We start from the raw sequence: 27,072 nt of genomic DNA, 5'->3' as shown, positions 1-27,072 counted from the left end.
GCTTTGAAACAGCTGCAGTTCTGGTTCCCCCAAACATACCTGTTTATAATTTACCAGGTTTTTGATAAACAAAAAAAAAATCCAATAATTATTTCAATAGCAATTGCATGTGTGCCGTGCACCCTGGCTTCTGCACTCATAGGGTGGGTTTGTAAACACAGTTGTATGTGTTCCAGCCTAGGCTCCATTTTACTAATATTTCCTTTGCCTGTCTTCTTTGGACTGTAAACTCGGTAGGGCAGGGACTGTTTCTCTCTGTGTTTGAGCAGCCTGGGGCCTCACTCTGAGTCAGGAGGTGACACTATCATTCAGAGATGCTAGAACTCAGGGTTGAGGGGGTGCAGCAGCACCCCCTGGCTTGAAGTGGTTTCCATCATATAGAGGGTTTATAGTTTGGCTCTCAGCTCCCCCAGAATACACATTGTTCCAGTGCCCATGATTTTTAAGTGAGGTAAAACTTGGGCTATGCCAGACAAAGGGGTACAGTAGTCTGGAAAGGTTGAAAACCACTGAGTTAATGGACTTTTCCTCTTTGGTTAAGTAGTGGAGGCTCATGCTCCAGATGACCTGGTTTGATCCCCACTGATGATCCCAGCCGGAGATGCCATTACATTAAGCACCCGCATTAGGACTCCATGGGGAAATCACGTGGTTATTTGCACAGTTGTCCTTTGTGCATACGTTCTATCTACACTATGATGCTGAAGCACCAGAGGGTAGACGCTTCCTTCTGCAATGGAAGAGGTTCTTCTACTAATGTAGGAAATCCACCCCCCACCCCCCCAAGTGGCAGGAGCTAGATTGACAGAAGAATTCTTCTGGGGGCCTGGCCGCCTCTACACCCGGGCATACAGTACTCTGGGGCGTGAGTTTGTTATACCACTGAGCAATGTAGCTCAGGCAAGTTAAGTTTTAAGTGTTGACTAGCCCATAGAAAGCACTTTGTAAAACGATGCAGAACCCTTGATTGCAAAACTAATGATTTCAACCTTACTAGAGTCCTGGAAGGTAGATAATTAAGTACTTATCCATCCCCATCAAGGAGCCTAACCCCCCATACATCCCTCCTCCCCCCCCCCCATCTTTTTTTCCTTTGCAGATCTCCTATTTAAAGTTTTACCAAGACCAGTATTCAGAGCAGACACAGAAGTCGTGTCTACAACCATGTGGGTTCTAGGGAAGAGAACATGACACCCTTTTATTGAGCCAACAAAACAAGCTGCTTTGGAGACAAAAGTCTATATGGGTGGGGAAGGGACTCTCACCCCAAAATTACCTTGCCAGGGATGGATACAGGAATGAAACAGTGTCTTGATTCCATCCTCTAGAGGCAGGCCCACTAATTGTGTCATAGAACCCATACCACTAGTGAAGATTCTCTGAGTCTGTGGAATAAATGTCTATTTCTTGGGGAGAGGAGGACTTTAATTTAATCCCTGGCAGGAAGCAGTGAAACAGCCTAGGTACAGGATGAAATGAGCATCCCTTTGCTAGGAAACTCATTTTGAAATCGGAACGTTTTCAAAAAGAGGGAGATATTTTTGCAGCCTGCAGATCACCCAGGAAAGATGTGCAAGGAGAAAGCAACGGTTCAAATGGTACAACAGGTGCCTGGAATACTTCAACTCTCTTTATTTAACATTCCACCTGCATCACCTCTCATGTCAACACAGATAATGCTCCATTTAGAAACAACCTATTTACATCGTCTGCTGCCCAGCAGTGCTGTTACAGAGTACCACCTCCTGAAAGCCTGGTTCTGAAAGGGTACAAACTCACCCCAGGTGACACTGCTCAGAGAACTGAAGGCTACATTACTGGATCAGAAAGAGGAGTATGCCCCTGAATCTTGCTAGGGATAGGTGCAGGCTGAGATATACATGTAACTATTTGGTGGCGGATAGCTTGGGAGTTAGTGGAATAAAACCCTTAGCTACAATAAAATCTCAGCAGCATGGCTCAGCTTAGAAAGTCTAGATACTAGACAGCACATGGACAGAAGTGGCCACTACAGCGAGAGAGAATTGGCGGTGGTTTGGTACATCCTCTTCCTCAGCATCTCACCTCCCAAGCCGACTATTCATTGAACATCCCTCTTAACCCCTAAGTTTCTAATACTTCAGACTCCAGCTTCCTGCAGGGCAGCGCTTATGTCGTTAGCAGATATCCCAGTGACCCTGGAAAGAGGTTAATTTACTTGAGAGAAGAACAAAAAAAAACAAAAACAAAAAAGAACCACAACGAGACACTCTAGTGTCTTAGGACCAGCTTTCCTCTCCCGATGCTGTTGTAGAAGCCTTTGGTGCCATCTGGACCACGGGGCAGGCGCATCACCCCAGGTCGAAGGCCAAAGGGATCTGGCATCTTTCTTAACTCCAGAGAGCAGCAGGGTAGAGCTCTGGTTTCCAGAGACTGGCTATGGGCGGCCACCCGTCGCCGCTGGACCCATGAGCTGCCAGAGCCAATCCCGCTGTCCCAGCAGGAATCGGAAAATCTTCGGAACTCGGGACTCGTGTCTGGGCTGGAAGAGCCACCATTGCCCAGCTCGGCAGCCAGCGGTGAAGGGCAGTGGGGGTGAGCCAGGCTTTTATTGGAGAGAAGAGGGCTGGCGTGAGGGCTGCTGAAGAAGGAGGGTTTGAAGCTCACGCCCAGGCTGCAGGCGGACCACGCTGGAGTGGAGAGATACTTCTGCATCAGGACGGGAGGGGAAGCCGGCGTGCTGTCAGACTCCGAAGAGCTGCAGAAGAAAGAATCTCCCGTGGCATAGGCCAGCCTCTCCGATGCCTGCTGCTTCCTGGCCAGCTGGTCCACCAGCTCCACCTCTTCTACGTCATCCCCGCTCTTCTTTTTGGACCCCTTCCCAGAGAGACGGACCACCTTGATGCTCTCTCTGCCGGGGGAGCCCTGGCCATGGTTCAGCTCCTCATAAGCCTTCCTAGCACTCTCTAGGTTTTCATACTCCACCAGGGCACAGCACTTGGTCAGGAGCTCAGGGTAGCGGGAGGAATACTTCTTCACGTCAGCGGGCAGCTTCTTGCCTGGCCTCAAGATGCGAATAGAGGCGATGGCGCCGAAGGGGCTGAACATTTTAGTGATGGTCTCAATGAAGCTCTTCTGGAGCGGTGGCGACATTCCCTGTTCCTGGGGTAGGAGGTTCCAGGCAAGGAGCAGCTTGCTTGGTGGGATGCTCAGGAGAGACTCCGGGATGGGGATTTTCCTTCTCACTTTAGTCCCTTCTTCGTTCACCTCCAGCAGCTCCGAGAACTGCAGGGCATAGAGAGTGATCCTCCAGTCTCGGGTTAGGTATTTCACCTGTTAGCAAGAGAGAAGGGAAACAATATTCTCCTGCCATGAGGATATCAAAGACTCTCCCTACTCTTGGGATGTACCTGCACAGAACCCTCTGCCCCCATGCACCAGGAGCTCTGGTACTGTCCATATGCGGACATGAAAAGGGGGCACAGTTCCCCACATGCTCCCGGTTTCTTTCATCCCCCCCAAGCAGCCAGTCAGAATGATGTTCCCACCTCCTTTATCCCCATCCCAGCCCTGGGCAGGATTTCACTCCCAGTTCCGAGAAGACAGGCAGTGGGAAAGTTGCGTATGGAAGAGATCCAGGAGGGAAGCGCCAGGGGAAGATATGAATAAAAATGTTGCTCTGGTGGGAGCTTCTGGAAATTGCCCTGATCCAAAAGCTCTGTGGAGAGCAACTCCTCACCTCTCCCTGCTGGAGGGGAGCTTCCCGCTCTGAGCTGAAGCGCGTTGCGTGGGAGGAACGTGCATGGACGCTGTCCAGTGTGCTGCCTGGCCCTCGGTTATTCAGACAGAGGCCTACAAGCGCACGCTGCTCCACAGAACAGGGCCGGAGACCCCAGAGAGTTACCGAAAGGAGTCTCTTGGGTCACTGAGGCCAGTCCCCTGCCATTGCAGGCAACCCCATCATAGAATCCCATAAGTTCAATCAAGCTTCATCTTAAAACTAGTTTGCCACCACTCCTATTGGGAAGCTGGCAAATCCCTTCGGTTACACCAGTAATGGAAACAGGCCGTGTTGGTGGGGCCGGGGGGAAGAACACTTCCCAGCTACAAAATATTCAGCCTTGGGTGCTCTCCTAACTTTTCCATAGCATGCATCGCCCAAGAGAGGATTGCCCCAACCTCCCACAGGTTGTCGGGTTACATCTCTGGGGAAACGCCACCTGATGCTGACATGTGCCGGGTTGATGTATTTTGATTGGTCTCTTAATACCATTATGTCCTCCTCCTCCCCCCACCCGCTCCCGTTCCTCTGCTTTCCTTGTTCCCTTCTCCTACTGCTGTCCTCAGGTTCCAAAGCCCATCTGTCTCCTTTCCCTATTATGGCACAGTGACCCCTAGGAAAGAAGCTTCTCCTCTTTGCCCTCAGCTGCTTTCACAGAAGTCCAGGCTAGCACTTGGGCTCCCCCCACCAGCCGAAAATGAGAAGAGCTCAGCTGTCTGCAGAGCACAGTTTGGGAACCTTGGTTCCCACTTATTTTCAAGGGGAGGAAGGGAGAAGAGGTTTCATAGATGGTATGGCCAGACGGGACCATTAGATCATGGAGTCCAACCTCTTGCGTAACACAGCTCAGAAACTTCCATCCAGCTACACCTGTACTGAACCCAGTAATGTGTTTGGGTAAACCTCGTCTTCCAGAAATTTACCCAGTTTTCATTTGAAGGCTATGAAGAGCCCAACACTTCCCTTGGTGGATTCCCCTCGCCTCCACCAATGGGTAATCACTCTGTTAGGTGCCTTTGCTTGGTTTGAATATGGACAGACAGCAGACTTGGTATGGCTAAGGTGAAGACTCACTTTCCAGCAGGATGTACCACTTCACCCTTAAAAAGCAAGGTCCTTCCTGCTTCAAGTGAAGCATGTCCAGTCTGTGGCCAGCAGAGGATGGTTTGACCAAATCTGAAGCAGTTTGGATAGGCCTTTGTGTGTTCGAGCAGAATGATCACGTACTGTCAGAGCGCACGCAATATTCTCCCACAAGCCAAGAACAGCTAAACATGAGTCAGAGCTTGAATATGTAGAATTCCATAAAAGGCCGCTGATGTGTCTGTTTAGGCCAAGATGTCTCAAAATAGGAACCTAAGGTTAGTCTCCCAAGTAAAGGGCCCCATTTCTACCAGTGCTGGGCAATCACTACCTCCAGGAGCAGCCAATGAATGTTGCTTCTTTCCCAGCACTTCTGAAAATTAGACTGCTTTTCTTTTCCAGAGCCTATCACACAATTTAAGAGCCTAATTCGAGGCCCCTATTTTTAGAAAATGTGCACCAAACAAACAGTTAAAATCTTAATATCTACATCGAGCACTTTTCATCCTGAAAGATCCTAAAGGATTTTACAAACCGCCCACTTCTGTCTACCTCTGAAATGCAGCCACCTCTGGGGTGAAGCACAACTGATAACAGAGCGAGGCTGCACAGAAGTCCTGCAGCTGGAGGAGAAGGCCAGAGGATGGAGGCTGAAGCCAACGGGCCAGACCTGGGGCCTGCCACCACAAAGCCAGTGCCCGGGACTGGAGCCCAAAGCCCCACAGCCAGAGCTGGCTGCCCCACCACCCCTGGGAAGGTTGGGGACTCACTGGTTGCCTGCTCCTCCAGCGCTGTGCCCCAGGTGACTCCAGAGGGTGGCAGGGCCCAACCCCTGATGGTGGCCCCAGCAACCAACACCAAGGAGCAACAGGGGCATCCAGGAGCAACAGGGGGCTGGGGGGGGGGGGGGAGAGAGAAAGAGGAGTCCCTACTTTGGAAGGGCAATCACAGCCCAGGAGGCTGTGGCCGCAAGAAAAGCCCCTGGTGGCCGCATGCAGCCACAGTGGCCGCATTTGAGAAACACTGCTCTAGTCACGTGTACCAGGATGTTAGCGGCAAGAGAGAACCACCCACCTTCTTGAAAGATGTCAGCAGTTTGATGCTGACAAAGCCCAATTTGTTCTTCTGAACGTGCTTCAGGAGGAAGGCATCCTTGGCCAGGTTCTCATCAGACAAGTAGAACTCCACTTGAGACACAATCCTCTGGATCAGATGGGAGTCAGGCACCGAGGAGTCGCACTCGAACGAGTCAGCCCCAAAAATGTCATTCAGGTCATAGAAGCTCCTACAAGCAAGACAGCCAGGATCCCGCCCAAGGTTAACTGCACTTGCAGCTGGGATAAACAAGCACACAGGCCTTGAGCTGGGTCTGCACACACCTTAGGAAATTGCACCAGGCCTGGATCACTTACAGTGGGCACCAGTCACTAGCTGGGTACCCACTTACAGACAAACACCCAGGTACCCCAGTGTGGCTGCAATTGAGGCAACGCCTTTAAGGATTCATCAATACAAGGAAATCCCAGAGGAGCTTCCAGCCCTCAGTGCAGGTAAACACAGCACTTTCCCCACTGCTGTTCCTGGAAGTGACCTGCATTGCAGACTGGGTCAGCATCACTCAGGAGAGGGAGGTGGCTGGGTTAGAGACCAGGAGTGCAGCTCTGGATTGGAAGTACCAATATTGGCTGGGCATGGAAAGATACCCACGAGTCCCTACCTATTTGGGCTACAAGGCTGAGGAAGAGAGCATGGTGCGGCAGCTAGAGGAACAGAACTGGGACACCGGAGACCAGGGCTCTGTTCCAATTATTATTACTGCTTGTGCAGATTGGCTGTCAAGGTGCTCACCTGGGGGAAGGCCGTTCAAACACCCTAGACAGGGGATCAAGAGATATCCAGGATTTGTTTCAAGAGGGTACGGAACAGTCTCTGGAATGACTGCAACATTAGGATGCAAGCAGATGGTGCTATTGCAAATAGCATTAAGCTTTGCTTAACCAGACATTTGAGCATTTAGCTCTTGAAAGAAATGCTGCTTGCCAGCTGCGGTGCAAATACTCAGTGTATGACCCATAAGGCCTGTTCTCACCCCGATTCTGTTGCTGCCCACTAATTATACCCATGCGAGCAAGATAGTCACGTGGTGCCAAAACATTACAGTGATAAAGGAAGGAAGTCCAGGTATGGTACATTTGGGAGGGACAACGTGCTGGGTCAGTCTAGCTCTTCTCGGGATTGTGGAAGGGAGCCTGTTTCCTGATTAACTCCCCCTCTTGCCCCCACCATCTCCTGAAGCTGGGTCACTTTGAAAGAGTGGGGAATGAGATAAGGCCTGGATCTCATTCCCACGTTACAGTGCTCACCCTGAAACACTGCGGGGCCAGGGGGGGGGGGGGGGAGGAATCTCTGCTGCAGTAGTAGGAAGAGAACCCTTGGGAACAGGAGAGCCCCTTAATTAGCGATGGGAGAGTTGTCCTAGATTCAGTCCTGCCTCAAGTGCAGGGGACTGGAATAGATGACCTGTTGATGTCCCTTCCAGTCTCCCATTTCTTTGCTTTTATCTAACTCCCCGGCAGAGACACCTTGGGGGAAGGTGGGGCGAGGCTCTTTAAGGGAGAAGCTGGGAAGACGTTTCTCCTATTTGATACCAACTCCCTTCCCCACTTCCAGGATTCTCCCACGTTTCCATGCATCTGGCCAGCAGACATACAATAGGGGGGGGACCAGAGGCCCACAGAGAATCGGCTCCACTGAGAGCTTCCAAGTTGCAAACATAGTGGCCTCTCTCGGGCCTAGTGCAGGGAAGTGGGTCCCGTTAAAAAGAGATCCCCAGCCTGCACTGGGCGGGTAGCTCCCTGCTTGCGTGAGAAAGCCAAGCGAGAGCCGGGAGAGAAGAGTATGGATTTTAGCCACAGGTTAAAAGTCATAGGGGGTCAAGTCCCCCTTGCCCAGCTCTGTCTCTGATCTGCTGTGGGATCAAAGGCAAGTACCCTCTATGCACCTCTCTCTCTCATCCATTTAGACAGTTGGCGCTTCAGGCCGGAGGCCATCTCACCGTGCATTTGGACAGTACCCAGCACCCAGGAGGCCCCCAATGGTCTCAAGGTGTTATTGCTACGCAAACCAGTAATAACTCAGCATGGGAGCATTATACACCCGCTGTGCCTTGGGGTAAAGGGCTACCCACGTGGCAGGACACTGCAGAGCCAAGCCTGCCGGGAACTAGCCGACTCCAGCCTGTTGGCGCTAGGTTAGAGGGGAAGTTTCAACTCTGGAGCGCTAGCTCGAGTCCAGATCAGCGGCCAACAGACACGGAGAAGATCAACGGCCCTTTTGGAGGCGCACATAAAGTGAGTTGGGGTCTCGGTCTAACCCCCAGCAGCTGTCATTGGGCACCAGTTGCCCCTTCTGTTTGCAGTCTCAGCAGAGACAGAGAATTGAAGGGAGCCCTGAACTCCCTTCTCTCTCCTAGAGCGGGTTCCTCTAGGAGATGCATCATACTGCCTGCACGACTAGGAATCTGTAGGTATTCCTGGAGATAATGCCCTAGTTATCAGGGAGGGGCAGCCCCACAATAAATAGATAGTAGACACATACCCATCAAAGTTCTCAAAGAAGTCTTCCTGGCTGAGTGGGGGGAGAGGCTGGCCCTTGTGTGGAAGGAAGTGCAGAGTAGAAAAGGGGGTCGTTTGCACTTGCATGGGGGTGCTACACCTGGGCTGGGAACCAAGCCCCAGGGCCACCAAGGAACCATGGGACGACATGGTGCTTCATCTAGCAAGGTATAAGAAATACAGAGAACAGTCACAAGCATCTCCAATGCCTCTTACTGAATGAGACAGTGCTTAATTAGCAACAGGGCTACGCCCCCACAGCTCTGGGCTTGGGAGTTCATAGCCCAAGTACCTCTGGGCTTGGCACATCAGTTATGAATGTAAAACAATTGCTTGAGCCCCAGCACTTCTTTCATTACCAGTTCAGCAGTATAAGGAGAGTGTAATTGGGAGCCCACAGTACATATCCCCTCTCTCCCCCCAGCGAGGATCAACACTACTCCCCAAGAAGCATATGATGGGCTCTAGGAAAGGGCTGGGCCCAAGAGCAGGAGAAAGCGGGTGCAAACACCAGCTACTTACCTGTCTCACCAGGTGAAGATGCACTAAGAGCCCACCAGCTCCTTCTGCTACATTGTGGAGACCCCTAAGTTATTTCCTTTCCCTCCCCCCAGCGCACAAACTAACAATACAGAGAGAGAATCCCCTAGACCACTAGCTTATAATAGAAGCCAGAGCCACCCAGGAAACCACACAGCAGAGCTTTGGGGGCTGCCCTGGCTGCTAAGAGGAGGCAAACGAGCATCCAGGTGAAATGCGTTCTCAGTTTAAACAGCTTCCCCTGCTCTGCATGAGACTCCTGCAGGAAATCGGGCGCCTGAGGAGAGGCCTTTGGCTTCCTAGCAGGTGTGCCTGGGAGCTGAGCCATGCTCTGCTCAGGGCTTTTAATGGAGTTCATCAGGTATCTTATGGGAGAGGGGGAGTGGGTGAATTGCGGAGTTAACTCTCCCTTTGTAGGCATGTTATGGACCCTGAGCTCAAGACAGGGAAAAGTTGGTGAGCCCTGTCCATGACTCTGCTGGGACAGAGAACTTTCTGGGGGGTCCTTTTGCATCCCCTGCTATAATAAAATTACTAATTTAGATCAGCTGCTGAAATGCTGCCTCTTGCCCTTTGGGCAGGCTAGAAAGGGGCTGGTAGCCAGAATCAGGACCCCAAGTTCTAAGGCTACTTCCTTTGCACTTGCCTGGGCTGGTGGGAGCACGGTTCTGGCACGTGAACTGTCTGGAAAGGGGCAGGCAGCTATCCGTCTGTTAAAGGCAAGCTATAAACTGCAGGGAATGTGCTCTAGCTGTGTAAGCAGGGGAGTGGAGCTGACTCTGCTCTGATAGCTCCAGCAGGGTCTCCTCCCACCTAAATAAAACCTGGGTGCAGCTGGTTTCTACCCAAATCTACAAAGGCCAGGCCTGCGTGCAGCTCCTAGAGCTGAGATGATGCTGTTGTCACAGGAAGTTCCCTGCTTTGACCAGTTCCCTGCCTGGGGGGGTTGGCATTCAGCTGGGGAAGGTGTGAACTAATGGGCAGGGAGTGAAGATATGGGAACCAGGTGCCTTTTCCTGTCCTGGGCGGCGCAGATGGCTGGAGGGAAACCCTGGGATGGAATCCATACCGAAAGGGGGTGGGGAAAAACAAAAAACACAACCCCAATCCCGATTGTGGGCCCAGTCTGACCTGTGTCAATCACATGGCACAAATGTGCTCTCTGGATCCTCTGCCCCAGGCTGATCTCCCAGCATGTCAGAGCAGCCCCTAGGTTGCTCTAAATTCCACCAGGCCCTCTTTCCTTGATAATACCTCCATGCCAGGGGCGCCCTATTGCCTGTATGCCAGCCAGGCTCGCTGTATGCCAGACTGGACTTCCCCATCCCTATGCCAGGGGAATTCCCAGTCAGCGAGCTCTGTTGGGGGGAGGGACAGCTCAGTGGTTGGAGCATTGGCCTGCTAAACCCAGGGTTGTGAGTTCAATCCTTGAGGGGGCCATTTAGGGATCTGGGGCAAAAATTGGGGATTGGTCCTGCTTCAAGCAGGGGGTGGGACTAGATGCCCTCCTGAGGTCCCTTCCAACCCTGAGATTCTATGATTCTCTGATTCCCCAGGCGCCACACAAGTGCATTTGTCCGCCTGCTCGCTTTTGACAGTGTATTAATAGAAAAAGAACAAAATGAGCTAAGTAGCTGTAATCACCTGCTGGGGCCGGGCGTGTGAACTGTCTGTCGGACGCCAGGACCAGGACAGAGCTGGAGGCAATAGAAGGGGCTAGAACGGGGAGTGAGGCACTGACGTTTGCCGGGAACACAGAGGCTGCGCTTCAGGAAAATGTTCCACGTGCCGAGCTCCGGGGGGCTGTGGAACAAGGGAGCCGGGGGGGGGGAACGGACCACAGGGGAACCATCCGCACTGGTCTGATGGGACTGGTGGTGGATGGACCAGCTGCGTGACCCTGGCTCTCTCCTCTCGGTCTCTGGGGCCTCGGCGCTTGTTTGGGGCTGTCTGACAGAGCTTGTTACTCAAGGGCTTTTCCACATCAGCTGTTCACCTTCTGCCTCCAAAAAGAGGAACCGTGCTGCTGAAAAAACAAGAACTCCTGTCTTCAACGTCTTCCCCGCAGTGCTTTGGACACAGCTCAATGAGCAGGAGGACACATGCTGGGGTGACCGGCCTGCCCTTGTCAAGAGCCAGCCGCAGCCCCATGGTGTTCCTCTGACCGAGGAGAGAAGAGAGCCCTGCTGAGTACTCGCTCTGCACGGCTCGTACAACAGCAGAAGACAGGAGAACGCTACTGCCAAGTAAGTGCTGGGGTTCGCGGGGCATGGGGAGAAGGACTCTTCCCCAGGAGGGGCTGACTGTTGTCTGCATTTTAGCCACAGTTAAAAGGTAGAGCTGAGTCCAAGCCAGGTAGGTCTTGGTTCGAGCTCTGCCAAAGGAGAGGGATCTTCATGCTGGGGATTTGGGGCTGAGCACATCCAAGGCTGGAAGTGGACTGGGTCACACAGGGTTGCAGAACCAGCCAGAATAACAAGCTCTAACCCAGGGGTCGGCAACCTATGGCAGGCCTGTCAAAGGCTGCACGCGAGCCAATTTTTAATGGCAGGCTGTGGCCTGGCAGGCCCCAGCCGCCGGCCCCGCTCCGCGCCCGCTGCCGAACCCAGGCCAGGGCCCCGGCAGGCAGCAGCGAGCCATTAAAAACCCTGCCCGCCCCGGCCCGCTCTTCTCTACCCCCCGGCGGGGGCAGGGTGAAGAAGCTTGGTCCTGCCAGCGGCTGCTGCAGGGCAGGCAAGGTCCCCACTCCCCCACCTCTTCCCCCAGCCTGCTGGGGTCCTGCCCCTCCTCCTCGCCCTCCCTGCCCCTGATCAGCTGATGGCCCTTGCCAGGGAAGGGGGAGAAGCGGAGCCGCAATTGCGCTTGCTGCTCCAGGGAGGAGGCGGAGAAGAGGTGGGGCAGGGCCTTGGGGAAGGGGGGTGGAATCAGGGCATAGCCCCTCCAGCCCCCTGCTGTGAGCTGCTCTGGACAGGGGGCTGGGAGCACCCCCACAACCCTAGCCCACAACCCCAGCCCTCTGCCCTGACCCCTGCACCCCCCTCACACGCCCTCTGCCCTGACTTCTGCACCCTCTTCACACACTCCCAGCCCTCTGCCTTGACCCCTGCACCCCCCACGACCCCAGCCTTGACTCCAGCACCCCCCACACATACCCAGCCCCCCATGCCAACTCCTGCACCCTCCTCACACACCCCTAGCCCCCTGCCCTGACTCCTGCACCCCCACACATACCCAGGCCCCCCACACCCGATGCCCTGACTCTTGCACCCCCCACATTCTCACCCCCACCGTGAGCACCAAACGGAAGCTCCTGCACCCCCCCTCCCCATTCCTACCTGGACCCCTCGCACCAAATGGGAGCTGCCCAGGTAAGCACTCCACACCCAAACCTCCTGCCCCAAAGCTAAGCCCCCTCCCTCATTCTAGCTCCTGGCCAGCCCCTGCACCCCAACCCCCAGCCTGCTCCTTCACCCCCAGCTCAGTGCAGAGAGAGAGGAAGAGAATGGGCTAGAACCAGGGAGAAGGTAGGTACCCACTCTATGTGGGCAGGGCTGAGATCCCAGACCGGCAGCGGGCTGAGTGGGGCTGACAGCCAGGACCCTGGCTGGCAGGAGCCGGCGGATGGACCCCCAGACCGGCAGTGGGCTGAGCCACTCAGCCCACTGCCGGTCTGGGGTCCCGGTCGTCGGCTCCGCTCAGCCTGCTGCCAGCCTAGGTGAACGGAACCCCAGGTTGGCAGCGGGCTGAGCGGGCCGGCGGCGTAAGATCAGTATTTTAATTTAATTTTAAATGAAGCTTCTTAAACATTTTGAAAACCTTGTTTACTTTACATACGACAATAGTTTAGTTATATAATGTATAGACTTAGAGAGAGAGACCGTCTAAAAAACGTTAAAATGTGTCACTGGCCCGCGAAACCTTAAATTAAAGTGAATAGATGAAGACTTGGCACGCCGCTTCTGAAAGGTTGCCGACCCCTGCTGTAACCCATGGCTCCCAGAGCTGGAATAGAACCCAGGAGTCCTGTTTACACACACACACACCTCTAACAGAGCTGGAATAGAACCCAGGACTCCTGTTTTCACACACACACACCTCTCTAACAGAGCTGGGAATTGAACCCAGGAGTCCTGTTTACACACACACACACACACACACCTCTCTCTAACAGAGCTGGGAATTGAACCCAGGAGTCCTGTTTTCACACACACACACACACACACACACACACCCCTCTCTCTCTAACAGAGCTGGGAATTGAACCCGAGAGTCCTGCTTCCCAGTCCTCTGCACTAACCACTAGACAAGGCTGCCTCCACCAAACCATCCACCCCCTTGCCCCTCCCTTCCCCCTCCTCCCCCCAAGTCGTTCCCTCTTTTAAACCCTTTTGTAGATTTACTCCCTTCGGCTGGGGAGTTTTAAAGCTGAGTTGATTCTGTGGTAGCTTCTGGCAGCTAAGAAAGATGGCACTGTTGTACATTTGGGATGGGAGGGAGGTCTGTGGGCCACGGTGGGTGTGGGGATTGGACCACAGCAGTAATGGATCTGAATTAGGCTGGGCGATGGATGCATGACTTACCCAGCTTGAGGGTGAAGCTGGATTGTGGGTGGGAGGGGCAGATATGGAGTCTGAGTTCAGCTTGTTGATGGGACCTAAATACTAATGCCCCGGCTTTCAATGGTCCATGTTTATAACCGTTCTCCTAATGCTGTTGAATGAATATATGCTTCCTCCCGTTGTAACTATTGTCAGGAAGCGCTGTCTGGGGGGGATTGCCATTGCCGACGTAGAGTCTTACTGACTGCTTGGTGGAGACGGGGTCATGAGACCCTAGCTAGCTGTCAGCATAAGGATCCCCAGCTGGGTGTCACTTCAAGGCAGGAAAAAAATAAACCCATAAACACCCTGCGAAGAAGAGACAAGTTTAATTCTGCACTCTTCACTTCCCCCTAGATCTGAGGAGGGTGAAGGTAAAGCCCAGCCTGCACTGTTTACTACCTGCCTAATGCTCACCCTGGCAACATAATGGAAAGGATTGGCCATGCTGGTATTTTCATGTGGCTCAGGGCAGGACCCAGGAGTGATGATCCACAGCGTTGCCACTAAGGCTTGAGATAAAAACCCATGGCCCAAATTGCCCCTTCCTGTGTTAAAAAACAGTGACCGAGGACTCCTCATGAAGAAACAGATTCCATCACCTTAAGCTGTCAGGGGGATTTGTCCCTGAGGTGCATTGAAAACTGTTTTAAAATTGTAGGCTGTCACTTTAAATTTCAGAGGGCTTTCCTGGTCCTGCTTGCAGCTTAGGGGGTTCTGTAGGGAAGCATGTGTTCTGGGCTAACAGCAGTCAGTCTGCAGACAGCCAGGCTAGTAAGGTGGGGTGCGTTATGCCTCTCTGTTTTAGGGAACAGCCTGCTTTGTCTCTCTCTCTGTTTTGGGGTTCTTGTCTGTAATGGTGCCGTGTTCTAAGAAATAAAGTAGTGTTATGTTGCAACCATGCAGCAAGAGTAGTTATGTATTGAACTTTTCTGTAAGTATGCCATGAACATAGCAGTATCCCACAGCCTGTGTGTACCCCCACCCCTGGTGGAGGCCCCAGGATCAGTGTGATGCCATGGCCATGTGCACACAAGCCATATAGCCCTGCAGCAGCTCTGGCCCCTGGTATCTCAACTTTTCCCTGGTAGCACCTCTCCATTCGAACCATGTTAGGAGGGGGACCCAGACTGCTACAGCTTCCCATGAGCAAAATTGATCAAGCCTGGGGCGGTATTTCATGTAAGCTCTGTGGGTCGAGGGGATGATAGCTGGGGGCATTGTGGGTCAGGACTTAGGTCCTGTTGGAGAGGCATCAAGGCTAGAATAGCAGAGGGCTGCAACTCAGGTCTGAAGTGCATTGGCAGAACTGTATGGGGGGGCTGGATGAGCAGGGGCTCTTACAGAGCAGGCCTGAGGTTCCTGGGCTGAGCTGTACATACATGGGGTGCCCAGGGCTGGAAGAGCAGAGTGGGGTGCTGCAGAACAGGATTGAGAGGCATTGTGTCTGAGATGCTCCCATGCCACATGACTTCACAGGACACGTGGGGGTGGGGAAGCACCACGTTTTAGTTCCCCCTGAAGAAAATGTACAAAACTGAGGTGAAACCTTCCAACCAAGCCAGCTCCAAGATGGGATTTGGGCAAAGAAAGATTTCACTTTTCCAAGAGTCGGAAATGTGATGGCTTTCCCTCGGTAAGGGCCTGTACAAACCAGCCTGACAGGTCTCTCCTGAAAGAGGTGTTAGGATATAGATATCCAGGCCTGCCTGTAAAGGCCTATATTTTAAGAATGTAGGTATATATTTATTATTTAGCTAGTAATAGAGGTCTACAGGAGGAATTCTCCTCACTGCAGCTGTGGAGACGGTGCACGAGGAACCCACAACGTGACCCATTGTCACTGAAACTTCCATGCTTGGCTGAGCCTGGGTGGCAGGGGGTTTCTGGGGCTGAGGGAAACTGACAGTTAAAGTTCTCCCTCCTTCCTTCCTTCCTTGCCTTGAATGATTTAATCACTGAACTGCCTCCCGCCCTGGCAGACACAGGCTATTTCGTGATCCTCAAAATGCCGGGCTGGAAGGGACCTCGTGAGGCCATCTAGTCCAGCCCCCTGTTCTGAGGCAGGACCAAGTCAACCTAAACTCTCCCTGACAGGTGTTTGTCCAACCTGTTCTTTGAAACCTCCGGAGATGGGGATTCCACCACCTCCCTAGATAACCTGTTCCAGGGCTTGGCTCTCCTGCTAGATAGTTTTTCCTGTTATCAACCTAAATCTCCCTTGCTGCAAGTTAAGTTGATTCCTTCTCCTCCAACCCTCAGTAGACATGGAGAACAACTGATCACTGTCCTCTTTGATATCAACCTTGTCCATATTTGAAGACTGTGTTATCATGTGGTCCCTCCACCCCAGCCGTCTCTTCTCTAGTCCAGTGTTTCTCAATGGCCTGCCCATGGACTGGCACCGGTCCCTGAGATCTCGCTGACACAGTTTAGGAAGGCACCAAGCAGGTCCCTGGTATCAGAAAGGTTGAGAGACACTGCTGTAGACTAAATGGGTCCATTTCTTTCAACCATTCCTCAGAGTCCAGGTTTGCTAAAGCTTTTCTTGTTCTTGTTGCTCTCCTCCGGAAACCGTGTCCAATTCGTTCACATCTTTCTTGAAGTGCAGTGCCCAAAGCTGGACACAGCTGAGGCCTGGCTGGTGCTGAGTGGCGCAGAACAGCTACTTCCTGTGTCTTGTATTAACAGAGTGTCCAGGTAGATGGGCTACGCCTCTCTCTGGCTAACTCACTGCTTCCTGTCCAGCTGAAGTTAGCAGTGACCATCCGATGGCAGGATTTGCCATGTGGAATAAGGACCTAAGGCTGGGGTGTGCTGGCAAGAAGCCAACACTTTATTTTCTGGCTCCAGTCATGTGACTAAATGTCCCTGTCATGTGACAGGACTTGAGATCAACTGACTCCAGAAATACCGTCTTAAAAAGGGGGCGGGGGGGAATTATGCCAGCCAGTTACTAACGGTGGTGCCACGATGATGGTGACGCTGGTCTCAGAAGGGTTCCTTCTCCAGCGGCCTGTTCCACTGCCGAGGCAGAGCTGCCACATGCAAGATTTCGGTTGTCAGTGGCTGGGTGGCAACTCCGCGGACCGCCGCCTGCTAGGGGCCCTCAAGAAAGAGGGGAGCCATTGTCCTCCTTGGTTTTATTTGGAGGTCTTCTGTTCCTCCTTCGGGACTGCCCATTCCCACCCTCCTCAGATCTACGGGGAAGTGCAGAGTGCAGAATTAAACCTGTGTGTCTTCTTTGCAGGGGGTTTGTGGGTTGGCTTGTTTTTTTCCTGCCCCGTCATGGGGGCAGCAATTTGGGATTCTTGCTGTAATATTTCTTCTCTGGTCTGGTTTTTGATCATGGAAATACTACCTAGTCCTTGTCTGGCATTCTTTATCCGGAGATCTCAAAGCATTTTACAAAGTAGGCAAATATTATTCTGCCTGTTTTTCAGATGGGGAAACTGAGGCATGGAATGGCATAGTGACTTGGCCCAGGTCCCACAGCAGGTCAGAGCCAGGACAGAACTCGGGTCTACCAAGTCCTTGTCTAGTTCCCTATGTACCGGGTCACTTGGCCTCCCATTAGTCTTAGGGAAAGCAGTATGGCCTTGAGGCTAGATCACTAGATTAGAACCCAGATTTTCTGAGTCCCATTCCTTGCTCTTCCACTGGCCTGCTGGGTGACCTGGGGCAAGTCACTTCCCCTTTCTATGCCTCAGTTTCCGCATCTGTAAAATGGAGGCTGTGTCTCTGGCCTCCTTTTGTGAAGTGTTTTGAGATCGACTGAGGGAAAGCGCTAGTTAAGAGGTGGTGGTGTTGTTAAATCAAGTTCTCTGATGTTTGCTGGCTTTTTTACTAACAAATCTGGATGTTCCAGGATGAGCAATTAGGGGGTTCAGCTAACTTTGTTTCTCCTGTTGTCTTACACATGCACCGGTCCACCAGCTGGGTCCACCAGCTGGCCTGTTCCAATCACTCCCAGACTCGGAAAACCCTTCCTGGCCCAAGCAGTGCCCCTTAGCCTGGAGGTCGCAGTCATTTACGTGGCCAATCTTTTTATTCAATAACCAACCCCAGCTCTTTAACTGCATCTCTTACTTTGATTCAAGTTCACTGTTTGCTCTGGAGGGATACATGGTGCTTGGTCTTAGCCACGGCCGGGTGTCTGACAGGAGGAGGAAGCTGAAACGCGGATCTGTGGGGAAGAGGAAAGATGGATCCGGAAGCTGAGGTCACCTACGCGGATCTGAAATTTCTTCCCAGATCGCAGCAAACGGATGTGAAGAAAGCAGGTAACAGTCCGCCACAGAAAGACCCTGACAGGTGCTTCTCAGGTGGGAGCCCCAGTGAGGGGCTTGGAATATCAACGTCCCCATGTGTTACATGTTACATAAAGAGACGACATGGCCCAGTTGGATTGGGACCCAAGAGACTGGGCTCTATTCCCGGGACTGCCACTGTCCTGCTGGATGATCTTAGGCAAGTGCCTTTGCCTCTCTCTGCCTCAGTTTCCCCCACCACCCTCTGCCTATTTTGGCTATTTAGATTGGAAGCTCTTCAGGCCAGAGACTGCCTCTCACAATGTGCATGTAAAGTGCCGACCACAATGGGCCCCAAGGCTTCGGGGGGGGGGGTCTCTAGACTCTACCTAACACTAATAATAAGCTCAGATAAGACGTTCTCTTCGGGCCTCCAAGCACAGCCGGTTGCACGAGGACACTGGATGCTGTAGCTATTTCTGAATGCTAAGGACCAGCTGGTGTAAATTAACGTATGCCGCTGGAGCAACTGTGCTGAGTTGCGCAAGCTGAGGATCTGGCCTATGATTTTCTTCCTTCTGCTGCTGATACTGCGTAGGGTCTGTACTAAATGCACACCAGTGTGGTGAGTGTGTGTTTGTTCTTTTTCCTTTCTCCCTGTACACCCAGAATCAAAGCCCCCTGCCCAGAAGACGTCTCCGTGGGCTTGGCTAGCAACAGTGGCGATTCTCTGTGTGCTATTCCTAGTGGTGTTAATTTCCCTGAGTATCCTGTGTAAGTACTTTTGATGAAAGGACGAGGGTTGGGGTTTTTTTCTCCCCCTGCCCTGTTAAATGGAGAGAACAATGCTTTCCCCAGCTGAAGTGCGCTCAGAGATCCTCAGCCCACTGGTCCTCCCTGAAACACTCCTCCTAAGTCCTCTGGTTCGCTATTTCATAATAAACTCATTTCCAACAGTCAGCTAGTGGATGGCAGGACATCCTTGCCTCTGAGCAGTGTACTCAGGAAGCTATTGTGTCAGAAGCTGGCAACGGTGACTCAACACGGGTCGTGTGGGAACAACTTGTCGGTAGTGAAATAGTTGTACAGCACTTTTTTGACTTGGAAAGTGGGGTCCCTCTATTCTAGGTGAACCTCCTTTCCTCGGTTTCAGAGTAGCAGCCATGTTAGTCTGTATCCGTAAAAAGAACAGGAGGACTTGTGGCACCTTAGAGACTAACAAATTTATTCGAGCATAAGCTTTCGTGAGCTACAGCTCACTTCATCGGGAAGATCTCTGCCCCCGAGCCCTAGATTTGAGATCTTAAACCTCCAGCAAATGCATCCTTTTCCCTTAGCATCTCCTCCACCTCCCTCCCTCTCCACAATTTCATCCCTAATGACTCTCCTCAAGTGTGACTGGCTTCTAGTGTGGGTGGCCAATCCGTGCCTAGCATGATGAGCACCTCAAATCCCCAAGGCTGGAGGGGTCAGTTAGATCAACCTAAAGAAAATAGTTTAATGCAACAGAAAAACCAGATGGCCGGTGTGACGGCTGGGGCTTGGAGGCAGCTCCCATAATGTCCACTCTGGCAGCCTGAGTCCCCACACTGTTCACACAGACCTTTCAGACCTGCGCAGCCTCCTGATTAAAGGCCAGGAGAGGCCATCGATTGAGGCCACAATTGGCCTAGCTTTCATTATCAGTGGTGAGACTGATGCTGAAGTAGACTGCCTTTGGGAAGGGGCTGCCCCATTCAGACGTGGTGTCTTCTCCCTCTGCTAGATTCCCGGCTCCTAGCTGGCAACATGCAGCTTCTAGAGGAATCCAAGCAAGCCAAGAGCAAACTGCAGCAAGCGGAAGGGAGATACTCCCAGTTACTGCAGTTGGCGTTGCACACAAAGATCTGCGCCCTGGAGTCCCCGTCCTCCAACACCTCAGAGCCCCGCAGTGAGTACGGTGCCATTGTCCCCGTTTCACAGAGGGTGAAAGGAAAGCCCTGAGCAGGGAAGTGACTCTTAAGATGGCGGGGCTGGCAGTAGAACCCAGGAGTCCAGGTTCCTAGTCTCAGCTCTGAACCCCCACCTGTTCGGATGGGCCTCAAGAAAAGGACAGATGTGCTGCTGCCCGCTTCAGCTGCGAAGGCCGCTCTCTCCTGCTGCCTCGGGCAAAGGTCCGGAGCGGAGATGGCAGCTGCCTAGCCGGCGGGAGGGGCACAAGCGCCGAGTCCAGGCGCTGGTTGTTCTTACGCGGCCCCCTGTTCTGAGCCAAGGTGTGCTCAGTTTCCCTCTCCTCCCTCCTCAGACATCAGCTGTACCTTCTGCCCCTACCAATGGATTTCAAACAAAGGGAGGTGTTACTACTTTTCTCCAAGTACTTTATCATGGAATGACAGCAGGAGAAGCTGCCAGAGGGAACAGGCCGAGCTAGTGGTCATTTCCGATCGGGAGGAGCAGGTAACGTGAGCCACTTACTATCATGGAGCCTCCTAGGGCTGTAGATTTTTATTTATTTATTTATTTTTAATGCCTCTTTTTGCAAGCCCATGCTCTGGGAAGTGCTGAGGACCCCCACGTCAATGGCCCTGGCCCAAGGCATTTCCACCGGAGCTGTCCCATGACCCTTAGCACAGGGCTTGTGTGTTCCTTAGCTACTGCATAGCGCGTAAGAGCTGCTGCAGGATTGTTCCCTGCCCCTGGGGGGCAAGGGGTTGACTCACTTCTTGCCTCAATCTCCTTCCAGCCTAGGGGGTGAATGCCTGGCTTGCTAGTTGGCCATTCTGCCTTGTGCATGGGTAGTGGTCAAGACACTGCAGACCCACTTCCAGAAGGCAGTGAATGGCCCCAAATGGCGGGGCGTGTGCCTAAGGAATAGGAGCTTTTCCTGTGGGCCCCAAATTCTAGCTGAATTTTTCACATGGCCCCAGTGCTGAAGGAAGGGACTAAGCTGGACTCCTCCAGCACTGTTCTGTGGGCCCCCTCCGATCGGAGCGCTCTGAGGTGGCCTCTAACAATGCCTACCAGCTCAGGCCCCACAGGGAGATAGGTGGGGGGATGCCACGTTCGAGCACCAGGCCAGGCGCTGAGCAGCAAAATGGCCTCAGAACTGAGGCCGCTGGGGGACTTTGCTGGTGGAAGTCTTGACCTTGTTCATACCAGGAACCCCCAAGATCGTGCCCTTTCCCTCGTTGACAGACATGGGAAGGGCAGGGTGGCCGTGACCAGGTTAAGAACCACTGCAATAGAGGAGCCAGTTCTGACTTCCATGATCCCTGGTGTCCCATAACAAACCACTAACTAAAACAGGGCTAAAATCTCTGGGGATGAAAAGTGGGGAGCTCACGTACCACAGTGAAGGACCCCTCCTCTCCCAAGTGAACAGGGCCAACTGGGATCCCTTCCCCCTGCTGCTTTTGGGAAAGGGCCCTGTTTTGTCAGTTCAGTGGCCTGGTGCGATTTGTGGCTGAGAGCAGAGTGGAGCTTTTTTGTAGAAACATTGAAGCATCCCTCATGCGGCGCTGTCTGTAACCTTCTCCAGGACTTTCTCAGCAAGCAGCAAAGCCTTGCGGATTATTGGATTGGCCTGACGGATGTTGGCCCAAGAAGGCTCCTGGAAGTGGGTGGATGGCACTGACTTAAACCAAATGGAGAAGTAAGTAATACAGCAGGGTCCTTCGTAGTGCTCTCTCTGGCTGAAGGACACTCGCTGAATGTCTTCCCCACACAGCCGTACAGCAGCTCTCTAAGAGCGGAGCAGGAGGGAGCAGGCATTGATTCAACAGCCGCACTGAAGGGGGACAAATGTCACCCACACACCTTCTGGGGGTGGCGTTCGGTCCCATCTAGTGGCACCGAGACCACTTCGAGAGAGAGAGAAAATGAGTCTGCTCTACAGCCAGTTGGCTTTTGGCTCATGCACTAAGCTCCAGAAGCCCCAGGTTCGATCCCACCTGCTGACGACTGGGGTCTGTCAGCGTTACACAAACAGGATAACCTGTCCCCCTTTCTTCCTCCTGCCCTCGCCCCCCACCAGATCATCTAGTCTGACCTCCTGTATAACTGGCCCCAGGACAATTCCTGTTTGAATAAGAGCAGATCTTTTAGAAAGACGTCCCATCCTGATTTTAAAAATGGTCCGCGAAGGAGAACCCACCATGACCCATGGTCAATTGTTCCAGTGGTTAATTACCCTCGCTCATAAAACGTATGCCATATTTCCAGCCTGCACTGACTTAGTTTCAGCCTCCTGCCATTTGATTGTGTTCTACCTCTGCTTGCTACTTTGAAGAGCCCAATATCAAATATTTGTTGGCCATGTCGGTACGTATTGACTGACCAAGTCACCCCTCAGCCTGTATCTTTGTTAGACTCTAGGAGCTCCGTCTATCGCTTACCACGATAAGGCAGGTTTTCTAATCCTTTCCTCATTCTCTGATCCTTCCCCAGTTTATCAACCTCCTTCCTGCGTTGTGGGCACCAGAACGGGACACAGCTGCTTGCTCCCGAGCCAAACGCAGGCTGGGTTGACGCTAGGGCTAGCGGCAAAATCCAAAGTCACTTCCATTAAAAATTTCAAACAAAACTCTTTCATTTGATTTTTTTTTTTATGGCAAATTGAGTGAAAAAAAATTTAAATGAAAATTGGCCCATTTTGAATTTAAAGATGCTCACTTTGGTTTTGGTCTTTGTTTGTTTTTTTGTTTTTCTGTTGAAAAAATATAAAATGTGGCCAAAATCAAACAGTAGTGTGTTTTGGTTTGGGGGTGTTTTTTGGACATCTTTTATCTTTTGATGAGGGAGCAGGGTGGGGAATTTCAGCCTGATCTCTTAGGATGCTGCAGGTCAGATTCTGTTCAGTTATGTTGGTGTAAATCTGGAATAGTCCTGGTGAAGAGGAAGAAGTAGGAATATGATTATAGAAATGTAAGGCTGGAAGGGATGTCAAGAAGTCGGCTAGTCCATTTTCTCCAGCCCCCCACTCCCCCCACATGCTGAAACAGAATTAAGTATAATTAGATCATTCCTGACAGATGTTTGTCTAACCCAGGGGTGGGCAAACTTTGTGGTCCGAGGGCCACAACTGGGTATGGAAATTTTATGGTGGACCATGAATGCTCACGAAATTGGGGGTTAGGGTGCGGGGGGGGGGGTGAGGGATCTGGCTGTGGGTGCAGGCTCTGGGATGGTGCCAGAAATGAGGAGTTCAAAGTGCAGGAGGGAGCTCCGGGCTGGGGCAGCAGGTTGGGGTGTGTGGGAAGGATGGGGGCTCCAGCTTGGGGGGGGGCTCTGGGGTGGGGCTGAGGATGAGGGGTTGGGGGTGCAGGAGGATGCTCTGGGCTGGGACTGAGGGGTTCAGAGGGTGGGAGGGGGATCAGGGCTGGAAGTTGGGATGCGGAAGGGGGTCAGGGGTGCAGGCTCCAGGTGACTCTTACCTCAAGCAGCTCCCGGAAGCAGCAGTATGTCCCCGCTCCGGCTCCCATGCAGAGGCATGGCAGTGGCCAAGCAGCTCTGCGTGCTGCCCCGTGCACAGGTGCTGCCCCTGCAGCTCCCATTGGCCGCGGTTCCTGGCCAATGGCAGCTGCGGGGGCGGCACTTGGAGCAGGGGCAATGTGCAGAACCCCCTGGCTGCCCCTATGTGTAGGAGCCAGAGCAGGGACATGCCTCAGCTTCTGAGAGCCATGTGGAGCCACGGCACATGTGGAGCGGGGCAAGCCCCGGACCCCACTCCCCAGCGGGAGGTCAAAGGCTGGATTAAAACGTCCGAAGGGCGGGATGTGGCCCCCGGGCTGTAGTTTGCCCACCCCTCCAGTGGGGGGGGGGATTCCACAACATTCCTAAGTCACCTGCTCCAGTACTATCACTCCTTGTTGTTCGAAAGCTTTTCCTGATAGCCACCCTAAATCCATGTGATCTGGACCCAGAAAATTGTGATTGCTCACCTGTAACTGAAGCTGTTTGAGATGGGCTCTGCACATCCCCACTCATGGGGCAGGCTGCAGTGTCTGTGCAGTCCCATGGGTGCGAACATACAGAGGCCTCTTGAGTCAATACATCCCTGATGCTGTAGGATGGGCCAGGGCCGTACTTTCCCTTGAGTGCAGCAGCCGGGGGGAGGGCCCATCACAGGAAGGAGAGCGGAGATGCAGAGAAATCTGCATCGTTAGTTTCTAAAACGCAGATCCTGACCGTTCCATTTATTTTTTCCCCTCCAGATTTTGGTTCTCTCCCCAGCCAGATAACTATCACAATGAGGACTGTGTGACTCTGACCACCAAACAACCCCTGCCACTTAACTGGAATGATGTCCCGTGCTACGAATTTTTCCCCTACATCTGTGAAAAGGCAGCCAACACTCTCACCATCTAAGCTTCCTCTGACTCGGAACATCTTGTTCACTGTGGCCAATGATGCAGCGTCCCCGAATGCCACTGGGCTCCTCCTGAGCCAGTTCATCTCCTGTTGGACAAACACCCAATAGAGGGTGCTGAGGACTCACCTTTGTAGCTGGCTTGGCAGAAGCCACAGGCTGTCCAGTCCCGTTTTCCAAAGGGTATTTTTGCCTAGATCCACACAGGGTCTTCAGAGCTTAGCTCCTAGGTCTAGGCACCGCGGAGGTCCACAAAACCCCTGCTCAGCTGTGGCCTAACCTTGTAGGCACCTAAATTCACTTGGCACCTAAACTTTTGCTCTAAAAATCTCTCTAGAATCCTAAATTTTCTACCTCTGGGCATGCCTGCCCAGTGCCTGCCTCCCAGCACAGAGCAGGTGCAGAGAGGTGTAATGGAAGGCTAGACTGTATTCTGTGGTTCAGCCACTTGGTGATACTGTGTGAGTAACCCTTATTGAAGCTAACCTCGGCCATACTTGGCCATCCATCAAAGATCTTGTAGTGAACACGGCTGGTGTGATCTGTCTACGAAGGAAGCTCTGTAGCCAGTCCATATGTGGTGCAGAAGCCAGACCTGCTAGAGGCAGCCCTGAAATCTAGCGTGTACAAGGTGCACGTGATATGGTGTCAGGAGTAAACTAGTGCCAGAGGGGAACACTAACAGGTGGTGCTCTCTGAGCACTCCTGATTCTGCACAAAAGGACCGGTGCAGGAGGAGGATTCCCTGATAACTCTAAGCCCAGGGGTAGGGCCTCTCTCCCCATGTATTGAATGGGCAGCCCAGGAGCCTAACCCAGGATTTGTGGATTCCACGGAGTGGCTAGGTAGTTAGGTGTTGCACCCCCAAGGTCTCTTAGTGTATCCAGGCCTTTAGATATGCCTGGTTTTCCTTCCCCACCCCTGCTTTTTACAGCTGCATTTTGGTTGGGTTTTTCTTTTTGAAATAAGACAAAGGGAGTCTAATATTTAAAAAAAAAAAAAAGAAGTAGTGTTAGAGGAGGAAATGCAGGAAAGTGTCAAGCCAGATCTCTTCAGCTTTGCCCCACGTCCTGTCGGAATCAGTGTCCCTGCTTTGTGTGTGTGTGTGGTTTTTACGATGGTAGCCATGATCCCTGGCTCTTAGCAATAAAGTGACTTACACAGGAGGTCAGTATCACAATTTTACAGAGGGGGAAACTGAGGCAAAGTGACTTGCCAAACGTCACCTAGCAGGCCAGTGCCAGCACTGGGAATAGAACTCGCCTCTAGTGAATTCTATCCCCTTTGTATCAGAGACCTGGGTTCTATTTTCAGCTTTGCCGTGGACTTGAGCAAGTTACTTCTCTCTGTGACTCAGTTTCCCCATCTGTATAAGAAGGGGGTAATGAGGTTGTGAGGCTACAGCCACTTGTGTACAGAATGCTTTGAGGATGGCAGCACAGATTTATTACTGCTTGTGCGCACACAAACTATTTTGAAAGAATTCGAAGGTTTCAGTATCAAGCGTGTGACAGTGGGGAAGTTCCAGACTGGAAGCTGCTTGTTGCACAGTGTGAGTGGAGAGCTGATCGCCTGCAGCAGCAAACCAGGAACAAGTGATGAGATCTAAATAGAGATGGGATTTGATGACTTGAGAGCTGCTACCCTGGACAAACCTGAATGGATTTTCAGTGTTGCAAACCACTTCCCTGGCCGAGTCCCCTGCCACACTTCTGGGAGGAGATTTGCATAGCACTTTGCATGCTTGTAAGCAGGACTTTCCCAAGACCCTGATTCAGCTCTTCTGCGGTAGGAAACATCTGCAGCAAATGGTCTTGCCCCCCAGCAAGCTGCAGTTCCTGAAGATGAGAGTTTCCTCCGTGCTATAACAGCAAGGGGGCCACATGACACTGACTCCAGGACGAGTCTGACACAGTCCCTTCTCCCTCCCCCCGCTCCTGTGACTGGGTTGTTCTTGAGACACTGAGATTCGGCCACAACACGTGGAAGGCCTTGCAGTTAAAGCCTTAGAGCCGAGCATGAAATGTAATGGCCACAGAGGTCTTTCCTGGGGATGCAATGACCTTTGGCACTGCTGCAATCTACGCTGCTGTGCGGGTGAATGATCAAGGAACATTCAAGCAATGGTTAAACCCAGGGTAACTCAGGAGTGCCAGTTACAAAGGGCAGCTACAGGCTCCAGCCCTTGAAGAGGCTTTTGGCTTATCTAAAAAAGCCAGCGTTGCTCCTTTCTCTATAAAATAAGATTTAGCTGCATCCCACCCTCGCAGAGGGGAGTTGTGAAATGCCCTGAGGCTTCCCTGAAGCCTGAGAATGAGAACTAGCTGGTGGGCAACCAGCAGGAGGGCCTCAAAGGAAGGAAGTGGAATTTTGAAATATAGCTATATTTGTCCTTCACAAACTTGGGGCGCAATCCAGGTGTTGCATAGCTCCAGCTTTTCCAACCCCTAACTGTTTCATGGGCCCAGTTGCTGCCGGTCTAAGGCAGTTTGGTCTCAGAAGGGGATGCTCTTCTCCTCTCTAGGTCAAGCAAGCCTGTGAGCTCAAGCTGGAGGGCAGACCTGGCTTCTGACTTTAAAAAGCACCAAAAGTCAGAGCATTTCTGAGACTTCATTATGATGATGGTGTTTGAGTGGCCTGAAGAGGGGGCCGGTGAGCAGTGCTCTGAAAATGCCATTCATTATGACTAGGGCCCTAACAAATTCAGGGTTCATTCTGGTCAATTTCAGGGTTGTAGGAGTTTAAAAATTGTAAATTACATGATTGCCCTATTTAAATCTGAACTTTCAGACTGTTGTCATTGTAGGGGTCCTGACCCAAAAAGGAGTTGGGGGGGTGGGGGGTTGCAAGGTTATTGTAAGGGGGAGGGTAGCAAGTACTG

The 27,072-nt window shown here is 52.3% G+C and overlaps 2 protein-coding genes across 2 annotated transcripts; one reads left to right on the top strand and one right to left on the bottom strand.

Annotated features, from left to right (window-relative positions):
- Nucleotides 1-2,250: 2,250 nt before the first annotated feature.
- On the bottom strand, nucleotides 2,251-17,707 carry LOC311512888 (la-related protein 6-like; the record flags this gene model as incomplete). The annotated part of the gene is made up of 4 exons (XM_084614303.1): nucleotides 17,685-17,707; nucleotides 8,441-8,617; nucleotides 5,918-6,128; nucleotides 2,251-3,312 (listed from the first exon to the last, which is right to left on the bottom strand). The coding sequence occupies exons 2-4, from the start codon at nucleotides 8,605-8,607 to the stop codon at nucleotides 2,251-2,253; spliced, it is 1,440 nt and encodes a 479-aa protein (XP_084470429.1). The 5' UTR covers nucleotides 8,608-8,617; nucleotides 17,685-17,707.
- Nucleotides 11,083-26,954, top strand: LOC311512889 (C-type lectin domain family 12 member A-like). The gene is made up of 7 exons (XM_084614304.1): nucleotides 11,083-11,243; nucleotides 17,696-17,878; nucleotides 18,515-18,619; nucleotides 19,611-19,775; nucleotides 20,130-20,281; nucleotides 21,363-21,476; nucleotides 24,037-26,954. Exons 2-6 carry the CDS (start codon nucleotides 17,800-17,802, stop codon nucleotides 21,456-21,458), a joined length of 597 nt encoding a protein of 198 aa, XP_084470430.1. The 5' UTR covers nucleotides 11,083-11,243; nucleotides 17,696-17,799; the 3' UTR covers nucleotides 21,459-21,476; nucleotides 24,037-26,954.
- The last annotated feature ends 118 nt before the right edge of the window (nucleotides 26,955-27,072 follow it).

The sequence above is a fragment of the Lepidochelys olivacea genome (genome assembly GCF_965140295.1).
Source record: "Lepidochelys olivacea isolate rLepOli2 genome assembly, chromosome: 25".
NCBI lineage: Eukaryota > Metazoa > Chordata > Testudines > Cheloniidae > Lepidochelys > Lepidochelys olivacea.
This window is presented reverse-complemented; position numbering and strand designations above follow the sequence as displayed.